At 43.0% G+C, this 16,728-nt stretch overlaps 1 protein-coding gene across 4 annotated transcripts in view; it reads left to right on the plus strand.

The window, feature by feature from the left end:
• DOCK9 (dedicator of cytokinesis 9) overlaps positions 1 to 16,728 on the plus strand; it is a 289,698-nt gene that overhangs the window by 211,878 nt on the left and 61,092 nt on the right. For all 4 annotated transcript variants that reach the window (XM_040425282.1, XM_040425284.1, XM_040425283.1 and 1 more), the window contains exons 28-35: positions 3,320 to 3,466; positions 3,652 to 3,735; positions 3,947 to 4,058; positions 6,006 to 6,184; positions 10,880 to 10,978; positions 13,258 to 13,381; positions 14,735 to 14,868; positions 16,458 to 16,572. In XM_040425282.1, the coding sequence (XP_040281216.1) occupies positions 3,320 to 3,466; positions 3,652 to 3,735; positions 3,947 to 4,058; positions 6,006 to 6,184; positions 10,880 to 10,978; positions 13,258 to 13,381; positions 14,735 to 14,868; positions 16,458 to 16,572 (994 nt within the window). The remainder of the gene's footprint in view (positions 1 to 3,319; positions 3,467 to 3,651; positions 3,736 to 3,946; positions 4,059 to 6,005; positions 6,185 to 10,879; positions 10,979 to 13,257; positions 13,382 to 14,734; positions 14,869 to 16,457; positions 16,573 to 16,728) is intronic.

Raw genomic sequence — 16,728 nt, forward strand, 5'->3', positions numbered from 1 at the left:
GCCGATTTGTAAAAAAGGGCCTGGTCTTTAGGGGGGTATAAACCTGTGGTCCTTAAGTGGTTAAAAACCTCATACGGTTTTGTCAACGCAAGAAGAAAAAAAATCTCTTCGATGGCATGCTGCACAATTCTCGTGCCCTGGCTTTGCTAACCGTTACTAGTATATAAGCCATACTTTATTTTTCGTTAAATTTAAAGCTGAACACTTTTCACCATACCACAAAATAATCCCTCTGGGCTCTGGGTGGCAAGTATCTATAAAAACCTAAGTTTCACATTTAAGGTGAAAATTAGATGGTTGGTGTTACCACTAAATACTGCCCTGGAAACGAACGTCCGTTTCCACGAGCATCATCCTGTTGTGGGTTTTTCTTCCTCTCCGAAAGCATTTCTAGATGCAGTGAGATTGTCCATAAATATTTAAGTGTAGCTGCTGTGTGCAAATGTGAACTTATTTGACTGTACACAGCAATTATCAATCTATCCTCATTGCAACAGGTACTGTATTCCATAGACTGACATAATATTAAGAAGTATTCTTACCTACAGGTGAACTTTCCACCAAAGAACCTTTGACCTACAGAAGACTATGCTAATGCTCAGTGTTACCCACAGTATTGTGTACTTATGTGTTGTGTTTCTTCCCTTGAGAGTCATTTGGATTCCATAGGTTACTACAGCAATACATTATATACATCTTCAGAAGTGTCCTTTTTAACTCCTTAAGGGTGCTACTCTGCCTTGGCCTTAAAGGGAACCTGTCACCATGAAAATGCAGTAAAATCTAGAGGCAGCATGTTATAGAGCGGAATATACTGAGCAGGCTGATCTATAGCAAAACTTGTCATTTATTCATTTATTATCCTGCTCTTTCTATGCCTGGGAGTCCAGTGGGCAGTCGTGATTGACTGTTCATATAGAGTTAAACAGGACTGCCCTCTGGAGTCCTGAGTCCAGAATAAGCAGAGATTTAAATGAATAAATTGCAAGTTTTCTGAATCTTTTCGGTCATATTAGTCTTATTCAAAAGGTTATTCGAGAGGTGTAAATAATACTCACTCTTTTGGAGCTTTGCTTGTATTTTGCAGTCCTTTCATTCATATAAATAAATCGCTATAATGCACAGTAATCCTGAGAGCGCTGAACTGATTGCTACCCCATGCTGAGCGACGTTTCGGGGGTCACGCCCCCTTAATCATGCGTGCCTGTGGGTTGTAACCATGCGCTTTAAATGCAATCTCTTTCTATCATCATCATGTCACATTTACATATATTCATTGATAACTTCAGTTTTCACAGATGTACATAAAATATTTATGTTGCATTTAAAACCAGTTACTGAGATACTGATCATAGAAATACCTTAAAATTGCAAATTTCATTTAACCCTTTAGGACATAGTGTCTCCATTTTCATTATCCATCTAGGCTCATATTGTAGCAATCTGTTTATTTTCTACCAGAGTAGTAGCTTCATTAATGCAATCCAGCACTAGCCATTTCATTTCATAGCAGTGTTGTAACAATGTAGTTTCGCTATTCTTGTTTTCCTTTGTTTCACCTGCATTCACCTCCTGCATTTCCATATATCGTATAATGTGAATTTTTTGTCATTCATGTAGAAAATTGCGCATTGAGATTTTATATCCCTGTCTTGGGTGATCTATCGAATCACTTCTGATAAGTGTATTCCGTACAGTTCTACCTCTCCGATATGAAAAACTAGGTTTTTCTTTAGGCTACTTTCACAGTTGAGTTTGGTGCGGATCCGTCATGGATCTGCACAAACGCTTTCGTTCAGCTAATACGACCGTCTGCATCCGTTCAGAATGGATCCGTTTGTATTATCTGTAACATAGCCAAGACGGATCCATCTTGAACACTGTTGAAAGTCAATGTGTCCCCATTGACTTACATTGTGTGTTAGGACGGATCCGTTTGCCTCAGCATCGTCATGCTTGCAGCGTTTTGGTGTCCGCCTCCAGAGCGAAATGGAGACAGAACGGAGGCAAACTGATGCATTTTGAGCAGATCCTTTTCCATTCAGAATGCATTAGGGCAAAACTGATCCGTTTTGGACCGCTTGTGAGAGCCCTGAACGGATCTCACAAACGGAAACCAAAACGCCAGTGTGAAAGTAGCCTTAAATAAATTGCCATATTTTTTTATTGTGTTTTAATAATCCCCAATATTTATTTATAGCATTTTTTTTTTATAAGAGTCGCATGTCTATCATAGGTCCCTATATACATGCAGCGATTATCCTTCCCCCCTCAGGCACGCATGATTAAGGGGGCGTGACCACCGATATGTCGCGCAGCATGGGTTAGCAATCAGTTCAGCGCTCTCAGGATTACTGTGCATTATAGCGATTTATTTATATGAATAAAAGGACTGAAAAATACAAGCAAAGCTTCAAAAGAGTGAGTATTATTTACACCTCATGAATAACCTATTGAATAAGGCTACATGCACACGACCGTATGTTTTGCGGTCTGCAATTTGCGGATTCGCAAAAAAAAAAAAAAAAAAAACGGATTACATCTGTATGCCATCAGTTGTTTTTTTTTTGCGGATCCATTATAACAATGCCTAAAATGGACAAGAATAGGACATGTTCTATTTTTTTTTGCGGGGCTACGGAACGGACATACTGATGCGGACAGCACACAATGTGCTGTCCGCATTTTTTGTGGACCCATTGAAATTAATGGGTCCGCATCTTATCCGACACGGAAACAAACACCTTTCGTGTGCATGTAGCCTAAGACTAATACGACTGAGTGAATTATGTGGATATAATTGTGGACCCTGAGTGAGGTTCTGAATCGGGTCGTGGTATACGACAGGTGGATCAAAAGTTGATGGTTGCTGAATCTTTTCCCATAAAACGATATATCAATCTTCTCAGCTCCTCCTGCTCTATAACATGTGTTAGGCCTGTCAGCATGACTCCCAGTTGTCTATGTATTCATCCATTTCCAGTGTGCTGTCCGAATCTTTTGCAGCCCCATTGAAATAAATGGCTCTGCACCTGTTGTGCAAAATTGAACAGACACGGAAACAAAATACGTTTGTGTGCATGAGGCCTAATGCTGAGTTCTAAGAAAAGGTACACTAAAACAGATAAGTCAGGGGAATTGACAGGCTATCCTAAAATGTGGTAAATCCTATGAAAAGGGAAAGGTTTCCTTTTGCGTTTAGATTTATGTGTTATTGTGCATGATGGAACGAAATGTATTTGAGATGATTCACCAGCAGACGGGGATCTGGTCTGGCTGATGTGCGCTACGTCATATACTTTATTTTTTGTCTTTCTAGTTGCTAAGGAACCAAAGATTCACTGCCTCTTTTCACCATGCAGTAGAAACCCTGGTTAACATGCTTATGCCCCATATAACGCATAAATTCAAGGACAATCCCGAGGCTTCCAGGAATGCCAATCACAGCCTGGCGTTCTTCATAAAGGTAGCAAAGCTTTTTCATGTAGACTCCAATAACGTCATCCACAATGTGCAACTATATAGTTGTATAGTTTGGTAGAAACAATGGTCAATATTAATTCCTGAACACTTCAGACAGAATATGATGTGCAGCCCATATTGTCTCCCTGGCTTTCTTCTTAATGATTATGTATTTTGAATGTTTTGCAGAGGTGCTTCACATTTATGGATCGGGGTTTTGTTTTTAAGCAAATTAACAACTACATGAGTTTCTTTACACCAGGAGATCCAAAGGTAAGAAGACTCCGTCTTGCCTTTTGAGCTTGGCCTACAGTGGAGGTTACCACCCAGAATAAAGGCCTTGAAGGTCTCAATTTCCACATTGTGCTTTTCAGGAAACTTTGGTTCAGCTTGATTCGAACGCTGAGCACCGCTATAGCAAAATGACATCATTAGGTTGATTTCCCACTGTCACTGTGGTTCCTCTTGATTTCATTTTTTCCAGACACTGTTTGAATTCAAGTTTGAGTTTCTGCGAGTTGTCTGCAATCATGAGCACTACATCCCTTTGAACTTGCCAATGCCTTTTGGAAAGGGTAGAATCCAAAGATATCAAGGTATTTATAACAATTACAACTATATTTCAGGTAATCTGCCGAACAGATATTACTAAAACCTTTTTGGCAGAAGCAACCTGAGTTTTCTTCCAGTGTGCGGGGGCTGATGTATTGTGAGAGCTTAATGTGGCCCTTGACTCCTTTGAATGGTCACGTACTAAAAATTCACCCAGGGCCAATAGCTATATAGACATATGCATTTTATTTTACTTAGCTGTGTCTCTGTGGTGAGCATTTTCTCCATCTATCTTATTTAGCTGAAAAGAGTTGTGCAGCACTACAGTATGGATTACTTATCCTCAGGATAGGTCATCAGATTGACCTGGTCCGATTCCCCGCAGCGCCGGCAATCAGTTGTCTGAAGCGGTATCAGCGCGAGCACTGCCTTCCCTTCAGAATTACCTGCTCTTTGTCCCTTTTGTACAGGCGGCGCAGTGCAATTACAACTGCTCGTCCTATTCAAGTGAATGGTCCCCGCAGTTGTAATTGCACTGAGCCACCTATGTAAGCCAGACAACACACAGGTAATTTTGAAGCTGAAGCAGTGCTTTCTCGAGAGCTGCTACCGCTGCAGACAGCTGATCGGCCTGGGTCCGGCCATATTGGTGGGTCATCAATATTGTAGGGCTGCACAACCCCTTTAAACAGGTTTTGTTCTTGCTTGTGCCAAAATACATATGGAGGGAGCACAGACCTATTTAAAAAGCCTATGCGTCGATACATAAACTTTTCAGTATTGGAAAGATAGCGCAGTGCCCCCTTAACACAGGTGAACACAGAGTTGCTCTTCTGTAAATGAGCACCGCGACTACAGAAGCTTTCATACAAGACCATTTTATTGGGGATAACAGCTGTACCTTATGGATTTTTATTCCTGCATACATATGTATGTTGATAAATTGAATCCTGAAGTGGACATGGTATTTCATGTGCTGTCTGTCCAGTACCTTACGTAACCGTCAAAGTATATTTTCATCAGGTGTATCTATGATCTTTAATGTATTCCTTGGCAGCAGCTACCTGGCATTGGCTAATACCGTTCAATTTAGTGCGTTCTAATTTTCCAAGTCCATTTCTGTATCAAATTTTATCCCATTTGATATGTAATTGTGGCAACTGTTCTCTTAAAGGGGTTGTCCAACCCTTATTATGCCCCCAAAATGCCCGGGCCCCTCATACAGGTTATACTTATCCAGCTCCTCAGAACCCGCATTGCCACCTAGCATCGCGGGTGACGCTAGGGAGGCTCCTTCCCATCACGGCCTGCTATTGGCTGACACCCACCAAACCCCCACCCTTCGCCGGATGTTTTGATCCGTACAACGGGGAGATGCAACGGCAGCCGTGCAGGCATCAGGAGTGACACTGGTGTCGGGGAGCATGGTAAGTATAACCTGTATGAGGGGCCCGGGCATTATAGGGGTTGTATAACCTTGTAATCCACATAAACGTCTGTGTGCCGACTTAAAGTACTAAGTGATATGTTGAGAATCATTTTAGCAGGTAGAATTTATTTTATAAGAATGTCCTTTATTTCCCGCTTTATTTTCATCAATTAGCCTTTCTTTCACCAACAATGGAGTCATTAGATCCTACTGTAGGTAGGTGCAGGGTTTGCAGTGTGTGGCCGTTTTTGCCGTTCTCTAGCTTCAGTATTTTAGTTTAATGTATAGTTTTTTGTTTTTTTTATCTGTAGCAGCCAAAAAAGACATTGAATAAAATTCAGTCCTGTTGTCAATTTAACGGGGCAGATGACAAGCTGTTCATCTTGTTATATGGGATGTTATTTTGATAGTGTTCCCAGTATTACTAATGAGTGTCACTGTTTGCTCGGCTCATATCATTAAACTGCTGACTGGTTTGTTGCAAAGACATTTACACTGTGAAACTCTGGAACATAATGGCTTCATTTAGAACACTCTAATTAATCCCTGCTTACGCCTACAGATCTGCAGCTTGACTACACACTGACAGACGAGTTCTGCAAGAACCATTTCTTGGTGGGCCTCTTACTGAGGGAGGTGGGAAACGCATTGCAAGAGTTCAGAGAGATCCGGCAGATTGCCATCAGTGTGCTGAAAAGTCTGATGATCAAGCACTCCTTTGATGATCGATATTCTACCAGGGTATGTGAAATCTGAGCAACTTAACAAGGGAACAGTTTATGAATGACACATGTTTAGTAGTAAAGTGCAGTTACTCACAGTGTAGTACATGCAAAAGAAGAATAAAATATTAGAAACTCTTAGCGGTTCTGCTATTTCTAACACAGTTTATCAGTCTACATACACTCACCTAAAGAATTATTAGGAACACCTGTTCTATTTCTCATTAATGCAATTATCTAGTCAACCAATCACATGGCAGTTGCTTCAATGCATTTAGGGGTGTGCTCCTGGTCAAGACAATCTCCTGAACTCCAAACTGAATGTCAGAATGGGAAAGAAAGGTGATTTAAGCAATTTTGAGCGTGGCATGGTTGTTGGTGCCAGACGGGCCGGTCTGAGTATTTCACAATCTGCTCAGTTACTGGGATTTTCACGCACAACCATTTCTAGGGTTTACAAAGAATGGTGTGAAAAGGGAAAAACATCCAGTATGCGGCAGTCCTGTGGGCAAAAATGCCTTGTGGATGCTAGAGGTCAGAGGAGAATGGGCCGACTGATTCAAGCTGATAGAAGAGCAACGTTGACTGAAAAAAACACTCGTTACAACCGAGGTATGCAGCAAAGCATTTGTGAAGCCACAGCACGCACAACCTTGAGGCGGATGGGCTACAACAGCAGAAGACCCCACCGGGTACCACTCATCTCCACTACAAATAGGAAAAAGAGGCTACAATTTGCCGAGCTCACCAAAATTGGACTGTTGAAGACTGGAAAAATGTTGCCTGGTCTGATGAGTCTCGATTTCTGTTGAGACATTCAAATGGTAGAGTCCGAATTTGGCGTAAACAGAATGAGAACATGTATCCATCATGCCTTGTTATCACTGTGCAGGCTGGTGGTGGTGTAATGGTGTGGGGGATGTTTTCTGGGCACACTTTAGGCCCCTTAGTGCCAATTGGGCATCGTTTAAATGCCACGGGCTACCTGAGCATTGTTTCTGACCATGTCCATCCCTTCATGACCACCATGTACCCATCCTCTGATGGCTACTTCCAGCAGGATAATGCACCATGTCACAAAGCTCAAATCATTTCAAATTGGTTTCTTGAACATGAAAATGAGTTCACTGTACTAAAATGGCCCCCACAGTCACCAGATCTCAACCCAATAGAGCATCTTTTGGATGTGGTGGAACGGGAGCTTCGTGCCCTGGATGTGCATCCCTCAAATCTCCATCAACTGAAAGATGCTATCCTATCAATATGGGCCAACATTTCTAAAGAATGCTATCAGCACCTTGTGGAATCAATGCCACGTAGAATTAAGGCAGTTCTGAAGGCAAAAGGGGGTCCAACACCGTATTAGTATGGTGTTCCTAATAATTCTTTAGGTGAGTGTAGATGTGTGTGACAATGGCATCATTTTAGAAATACTCATTTTTTTAAAATGTGTAATACAAGAGAGACCTCGAACCTGGCTTCTCTCTTATTTTAAATCCCCTCCAATTCCCTGGTTAATCTTTATGGACTTACCGGTATGTCTTTTTTCAGCCATACTAATTATGTACCTATGAGGTGAAATAAATATTTTGGAGAGAAAAAAAAAATATATATATATTTTTGTTTTGCGTTTTTACCAGGAATTTCTTATTCTTAGGGTGCTTTAACACGAGCGGATGCCATGCGTGGAATCCGCTGCGTGAAAGACAGCCAACCTCCGCTCTGGACAGCAGAGACGCTGAGCATTAATATGAATGATAATGCTCCGTGCCTCCCTTTGATCTTTTTACTACAAAATCACGGTGACAACTTTATCTCACTGTGATTTTGTAGTAAAAAGATCACAGAGGCATGGAGCATTATCAATCATGTTAATGCTCAGCGTCTCTGCTGTCCAGAGCGGGGGTTGGCTGTCTTTCACACAGCGGATGTCACGCACGGCATCTGCTCGTGTGAAAGAGCCCTTACTGGAGTTATGTGCACATACAATGCATTCGGAAAGACTTCAGACCCTTTCACTTTTTTCACCTTTTGTTAAGGCTACTTTCACACTAGCGTTTTGGCTTTCCGTTTGTGAGATCTGTTAAGGGCTCTCACAAGCGGTCCAAAACTGATCAGTTTTGCCCTAATACATTCTGAATGGAAAAGGATCCGCTCAGAATGCATCAGTTTTCCTCCGTTTAGTCACCGTTCCGCTCTGGAGGCAAACACCAAAACACTGCTTGCAGCGTTTTGGTGTCCGCTTGACGAAACTGAGCCAAACGAATACGTTCTGACACACAATGTAAGTCAATGGGGACGGATCCGTTTTCTATGACACAATCTGGCACAATAGAAAATGGATCCGTCTTCTATTGACTTTCAATGGTGTTCAAGACGGATCCGTCTTAGCTGTGTTCAAGATAATACAAACAGATCCGTTCTGAACGGATGCATGCGGTTGTATTATCTGAACGGATGCGTCTGTGCAGATCCATGACGGATACGCAGCAAACGCGAGTGTGAAAGTAGCCTATGTTGTGGCCTTGTGCTAAAATAAAAATAAAAATCACGTTTTCCCCATCAGTCTGCACTCAGTACCCCAAAAGGGGAAAGTGAAAACAGAATATTACAAATTTTTGCAAACTTATTAACTAGGAATTACTAAAATTTTGCATGGACATAAGTATTCAGACCCTTTGCTATGACATTTGAAATTTAGGTCTCTGAGCCCTCAATTTCTCTTGATCATTTTTGAGATGTTTCTACACCTTGATTGGAGCCCATCTGATCCATAGTGCTCTTGACCTTAGACTGGACCGAAGATTCACCTACCCACAAGAAAGTGACCCTAAGCACACAGACAACTCAGCTGGATTAGGGACAACTCTGAATAATAAAAAAAATTACACCCTCAAGGCATAGATTGAAATGTCAATGAGTTGCCCAGCCAGGGACCTGAACTGAACCCAATCGAACATCTCTAGAGAGACCTAAAAATGGCTGTACACAGACTTTCCTTATCCAACCTAAAGAGCTTGAGAAAATCTGCAGAGAAGAAATCCAGGTGTGCAAACCAAGACCGGAGGCTGTAATCGCCGCTAAAGGTGCTTCAACTAGAGTCAAAGTAAGGGTCCTATTACTTATGTCAATGCAAGATTTTAGTTTTTCCCTTTCAATAAATTAGCAAAGATTTTGAACATTCTGTTTTCACTTTGTCATTGTGGAGTATGGCGTGCAGAATAATGGGAAAAACTTTATTTGTTCTTATTTTAATATTAGATCACAACAAAACGAAATATGAAAAAAAATTAAAAGTCTGAAGACTTTCTGAAAGCACTGTAGGTACAATGATGCAGCTCCTGAAAGGAATGTGAAATGGCTATACTAAAATTGGCTTTTTATACTGTGATGTTTGTACTAGAAAGGTTGACATGCCCTGCGGGAGTTGTAATAGCTGTGATTAGTCTGCAGGTATGCAGAATATGAAAATAAGTTCTGTTGTTTCATGTGACTACTTTAGTACTATTACAGTTGATTGCTGAGCTAGCTGGTTCGATGCATTCAAAGTGTCTCTTACATTGAGAGGTATTTTGTATCAAACGGATCCGTCCTCCATTGTCTTTCAGTGGTGTTCAAGACCGATCCGTCTTGGCTATGTTAAAGATGATACAAACGGATCCGTTCTGAATGGATGCAGACGGTTGTATTATCTGAACGGAAAGTGAAAGTAGCCTAACAGTAGTAACAACTCCCTGAGTAACAATTACAACTAACTGAACATCTCTGCATAACATAATATCCCTGAAACAAACAAGATATGCTTTTACAAGGATAGTGGAGTTTTAGAAGGAGATATGCAGAAGGACAGTTCTGGTGACTGGAGACTTCTCTTTCCCAGGATGCTTTTCAGTCCCACAATGCTTTGCACCACCGCAGCAGTCTTTGTAACAGGAAAAACAAAGTGTAATAAATCTCAACACCGCTAGATGGTGTTATAACCACATTAAACACTTGGGAAATACCAAAACCCTGGCAGAATGAAATAGAATCATTTTCTAACCCTGCTGGGCAGAACAGTGTGCGTTAAAAAAGCAACATGGTGTGAACATGACTGTGGCAAATCACTCTCAAATAGCTAGTTATGGATGTATCCAGTCCATACTGTAAAAAAAAAAAAAAAAAAGATTATGGATGTTTTAATTTATCTTACTCTTCCTATGTACACTAGAGTAGCCAAGTGTTCGCTTGATAAATCTTGACTGCAGAAAATAATGCCATCTGCCACCGTACGGGCTACAACTGAATAGCCTGTGCATTTCACTCTGTCTAAATAATTATCTGGATCGGGATGACGGATCGGATCATATTTCAAGTGCTGTGTACATTTTTATGGTGATCTGTCAGAATGTGCAGATGGCTGAGTAAACACTTTTCCACATTGCAGGATTTTAACAAGTGCAAGTATTTTAAAATCCTCCCACACATTTTTTTTCAGCAAAGAATAAGAGCATTGTTTAGATTTTGAAGCTTCTTTGGCATTGCACCTTTTGCAGTGGTTTTAGTCTTGTGTTTAGTCTTTCATTTGTCATCATAATGATCGTAAAGGGATGTAGTGCATTAATTTGTTTCAGCCATTCATCCAGAGAATGAATGTGTATATTTATTGCAGGAACGCTTAGAAAGCTGATGCTTCTGCTGGAATCCATAGCATGTATCTTCTTTGTCATTTCAGAGTCAGCAGGCAAGAATAGCCACACTATACCTGCCATTGTTCGGGCTGCTAATTGAGAATGTGCAGCGGATTAATGTGAAAGATACATCTCCCTTCCCTGTAAGTAACAATGTAAATGTTAAAGGGATTTCCGAGATTGTGATATTGATGACCTATCCTCAGGATTAGGTCATAAGTATCAGATTGGTGGGGGGTCTGATACCTGGGACCCCTGCAGCTGCACCCAGGCCACGTGACTGAGCGTGACATCACTGACCTAGGTAGAGGCCGGGGCACTCACTGGAGCACCATGGCTTTTTCAAATAGCTGACCTGGAGGAGGGAGGGAGTGTCAGGAGTAGGGCTGCAACGGTTAATCGACGTTATCGATAATATTCAATAACGGGATTCGTTGTCAACGAATCCCGTTATCGAATAATCGGCCAATTCGTTGCTATGCGGGCGGTCGGGCGCTATGCCTGCTGGTCCTTGAACTTTAGATCACTGCATCTTTATTACCTTACAATGAAGCTCCAGTAACAGGCAGAGCGGGCGGCGGCGTAACGTCACTTACTCACGTGACGCGCATGCTCCGCCTGCTTCATTCATAAAGTAGGTGGAGCAGGCGCGTCACGTGAGTAAGTGACGTTATGCCGCCGCCTGCTCTGCCTGTTACTGGAGCTTCATTGTAAGGTAAAAGAAGATGCAGTGATTTAAAGTAAAAAATACTGCCGGTTAAGAATACTGCTGTGAGCGGCGGGGCCAGGGCTGTTATGGGGAGGGGGATCTGTGTATGGCACTGTTATGGGGAGGGGGATCTGTGGATGACACTGCTATGGGGGAGATCTGTGGATGACACATATAGCATAAGATGCTATATAGTTTCATCCATAGATCCCCCCCATATCATAGTCATCCACAGGTCCCCCTCCCATAACAGTGCCATCCACAGATCCCCCTCCCCATAACAGTGCCATCCACAGATCCCCCTCCCTATAACAGTGCCATCCACAGATCCCCCCTCCCTATAACAGTGTCATCCACAGATCCCCCTCCCATAACAGTGCCATCCACAGATCCCCCTCCCCATAACAGTGCCATCCACAGATCCCCCTCCCCATAACAGTGCCATCCACAGATCCCCCTCCCCATAACAGTGCCATCCACAGATCCCCCTCCCCATAACAGTGCCATCCACAGATCCCCCTCCCCATAACAGTGCCATCCACAGATGCCCCCATAGCAGTGCCATCCACAGATGCCCCCATAGCAGTGCCATCCACAGATGCCCCCATAGCAGTGCCATCCACAGATGCCCCCATAGCAGTGCCATCCACAGATGCCCCCATAGCAGTGCCATCCACAGATGCCCCCATAGCAGTGCCATCCACAGATGCCCCCATAGCAGTGCCATCCACAGATGCCCCCATAGCAGTGCCATCCACAGATGCCCCCATAGCAGTGCCATCCACAGATGCCCCCATAGCAGTGCCATCCACAGATGCCCCCATAGCAGTGCCATCCACAGATGCCCCCATAGCAGTGCCATCCACAGATGCCCCCATAGCGGTGCCATCCACAGATGCCCCCATAGCGGTGCCATCCACAGATGCCCCCATAACGGTGCCATCCACAGATGCCCCCATAACGGTGCCATCCACAGATGCCCCCATAACGGTGCCATCCACAGATGCCCCCATAACGGTGCCATCCACAGATGCCCCCATAACGGTGCCATCCACAGATGCCCCCATAACGGTGCCATCCACAGATGCCCCCATAACGGTGCCATCCACAGATGCCCCCATAACGGTGCCATCCACAGATGCCCCCATAACGGTGCCATCCACAGATGCCCCCATAACGGTGCCATCCACAGATGCCCCCATAACGGTGCCATCCACAGATGCCCCCATAACGGTGCCATCCACAGATGCCCCCATAACGGTGCCATCCACAGATGCCCCCATAACGGTGCCATCCACAGATGCCCCCATAACGGTGCCATCCACAGATGCCCCCATAACGGTGCCATCCACAGATCGCCCCCATAACGGTGCCATCCACAGATCCCCTCCATAACGGTGCCATCCACAGATCCCCTCCATAACGGTGCCATCCACAGATCCCCTCCATAACGGTGCCATCCACAGATCCCCTCCATAACAGTGCCATCCACAGCAAATAGACCTCTAGCACAATTCCCTTAAAATATTGCATGTCGTTATTGCAATTTTTAGGGCCCTAATCGCAATCGCACAAAATTCTCATATCGTGCAGCCCTAATCCAGAGGAATCTCTGAGAACACCTTTAAATATAGTCTGAGCATCTATCTGCTAGTGAATTTGACTGTAACCATTTATATAATGAGATGTTAAGTGCATTTTTCTTCCTTCAAGAATGCTAAAGATGAAGTCTTACTTAACGTAGCTGCTGGAAATCCACTGGTAACGCCCCAGAAACCAGGCAATACGCTGGACAATAACCTTCATAAAGATCTTTTTGGTGTTATCTCTGGCACAGGTGAGTGAGCAGAAATAAAACAGAAAATTGTGCAAGCTATAGCTCTCCGTCATAGAGGGTGAACAGGTATATATTATTGGCATGCTGTCAGACATCCCTTCTGATCACTGTTGGTGTATGATCCTGCACTTGTCCAAAGCAGTGTGCTTGCCTTTAAATCGGATCTGTCAGTTCTCCAGACAAATCTGTGTAAGTAAATACTTCCACATGTAATAATTCTGGAGCATCTATTCATATAACCCTGCATTGTGCTATTCCTCTTTTATTCCTCCTAGAAATGTATAACTAAATTGACAATTGGGTGTTCTAATTCCCATTGTCTGTCATATGTGTTCTGCACAGTTGGACACTGAATGGGTAGTGTCAGACCCCCAACTGGTGACACCATCACCTCCTTTACAGCGGCCATACAGTGTAATTGCAGATGCTTTGTCCCGTTAACGTGAATGGGACGAGCAGTTGTAATTACAGTGTGCCACCGCTGCAAAGGGGATGATGAGCAGGTAATTTTGAAGAGGAAGCAGCACTTGCATGAGCGCTGTGAGCCCTAGAAATTGCTGATCTGTAGGAGTGCCTGGGGTCGACCCCCACCGATCTGATATTGATGAAGTCACTGCACAGCCCCTTTAATTGCATTTTCAGAAGGTATTGTCAAATACAAATTCTAGCATTTTCTAAAGATAGTAGATGTCAGAAGATAGTACAGTAGTGGGGTGATGCTCACCTCCCCAGTGATTGCTAGGATGAGGGTTCTGCAAATGGAAAGGCCAATGGACAGTGAAATTACTTGTTGCTTTGAACCTAGCCTCTTCTAGCTGTTGGTGGGGCTGTCCACTCCTGAACCTAAACTTATCCTATATATGAACAAATGAGCTTATATATTGGATTATATAATGCTTAAAGTAGAACTCCCGCAAAAAAATAATAATTCTGACCTGCTAGAAAGGTACATGATGTAATCTGTAGTGAATGTAATCTTCTAATCAGTGACTGTATTTGTGTGATATAACCTCCCTTCTAATTTTTAGCTGTCATGTGACCAACTCTCTGATCTCCAAAGGACACAGGACAGAAAGTCAGTTACTTCTCTATTCATTCATATGAGATTGACATTGAGGCTGCCATAGGAATACACAGAGAAACTGACTTCCTGTCCACACATAAAATGCTGATTGCTGGTCACATGACACAGCTGAGAAGCAGAGGGGAGGTTATAACTCACAAATACAGTCACTGGTAAGAAGATTACATTCACTACAGATTACATCATGTACCTTTCTAGCAGGTCAGAGAATAACATTTTTTGTGGGAGTTCTTCTTTAACTAACCAGTTAATTACTTTGTCTTCTGCAGCTTCTCCACAGACCTCATCCACTCCCAACATAAACAGTGTGAGAAATGCAGATTCCAGGGGATCTCTCATAAGCACAGATTCAGGGAACAGTCTTCCTGAGAGGAACAGTGACAAGAGCAGTTCTTTAGACAAGGTATGTGTAGTGCATCTCATTTTTACCTTATTCACATATGTTTAATTCAATTTTCTGGCTAATTCTGCAATCACTTTGTATGTGAAATGTTATAATCTCCCCTTAACAACCCATTTTAAGGCAACGACTAAGGTTCCTTATTCTGCATTAAGGTAGAATAACACCTTCACAAGTGTCTTGTTGCATCTCAAAAGGGAGACTCGGCTGTGTAATGAAATCTGAGCTCCTTCTGTGATGGCCAGGAACCTTTGATACCATCATTTAACCACCGCATGATCAAAGGAAGCTCTCTTTGATCTGGTAACCGAGGCTTCTTGCTGACACTTTGAGGAACTAGGGGAGCCCTGCGCAGTCTAGGAAGGGCTCCAGAGCTATTTGTACACTAGGGTTGCTGTTGGGAACCCTAAAACTGACCCTACATATAACGCTGGGTTAGCTCTAGGTTTAACATATATGTTGGGGGGGGGGGGGGAATACAAAAGCGCAGTACACTAGCCTTTACCATCCTGTAGAGTCCATCAAAAAAAAATTAATGTATACATTAATCTATAGTTTTTTTTTTTGTTTTTAGTTTTTTTTACAATGCTGCCTGTTTTTTGTGTATGTTAAAACTAAAACGTGATGTGAACCCAGCCTTGGGTGAACATGTTGATTGACAGCGGGATCAGCTGAGAATCTTTTGCATATGGTGGCCTCCCTACGGCATGTGTCGGGAGAGATGGGTGGATTTTTAAAGCGCAATCCTTTTGTCCCCAACTCTCCGCATGCAGGGTCGAGCAGGCATGTAGGGGATAGGGAGAGATTGCTGTGGGGCTGACCAGTCTAAGTGTTGCATCATAAAACAATAGTTATGCCGAGCGGTGAAAAAGTAGTGTGTTATTAAGGCTTGATCATTAGGGGTTTAGAGAATAATTAGGATGTTCGGCGTTGATTGGCTGAGCTCACTCGTAAACCTGTCATTAACCTGCTTTCATTGTACTCTCTCTCAATGGTTTACACATTTCCTCCTCGCTTTAACATGCATTCACGTGCAGAAGGACAGACTTATTCGGAGGCATTCTGCAAACGCCCTGCGCTCTAGTGGAGAGGAAGAGGACTACACACAGGCGGCTAAGAGAAACCGCTACACTATGGATTTCTCTCTGCTGACAGAGACTGTATTGCATGCTGCAGTTCCTCCTCACAATCCAGAAGTATTCCATTATATTCTTGTTTCTGGCATGTGATTACAACGTGGCATTGCAGTAATTTCATGTTGATGATCTGATGCGACGTTACTAGCTTGCAGTGTTCTACTCCCTTTCCTGATCCTTCATATCTTTCGTCACTTTGATCTCAGCAAGTCCTCATTTTCAAGGGTCTGATTGTTCTTGGCCTTCTCATCATGTACGTCTTGTATAAACTGCAGAATAATGGTATTTGATGAGAAGCATTGCTTTGACCACCTAAGTCAGTAATGACCCTAACGCTTTCCAGTTTGTGAATGCTTGCAGTGCTGCACCTTTGTGGAGAGGTGTGCCGTCTACAGAAAGGATTCCATCAGTCCGCTCTAATGGTGATGATAATTACTGCTTCTTTTATACTCTTAGAATCAGCATGGAGGCTCTTTAGGAAACCCATTAGTTCGCTGCGACAAGCTGGAGCAAGCTGAAATTAAAAGTTTACTCATGTGCTTCCTTCACATTTTGAAAAGCATGTCAGATGGTAAGTAGCATTTGCCAAAATGGGTCCGTCATGGGTTGTATCTCAGTAAATCAAATGTATTTGTTTTACATTGGCTGCGCTTGCTGTTTTTACATTGGCCAGCCATAACCTTAAAACCTGGTGAAGCAGATAACATTGTCAAGGTGGGGTATAAAC

Source organism: Bufo bufo, chromosome 3 (assembly GCF_905171765.1).
Source record: "Bufo bufo chromosome 3, aBufBuf1.1, whole genome shotgun sequence".
NCBI lineage: Eukaryota > Metazoa > Chordata > Amphibia > Anura > Bufonidae > Bufo > Bufo bufo.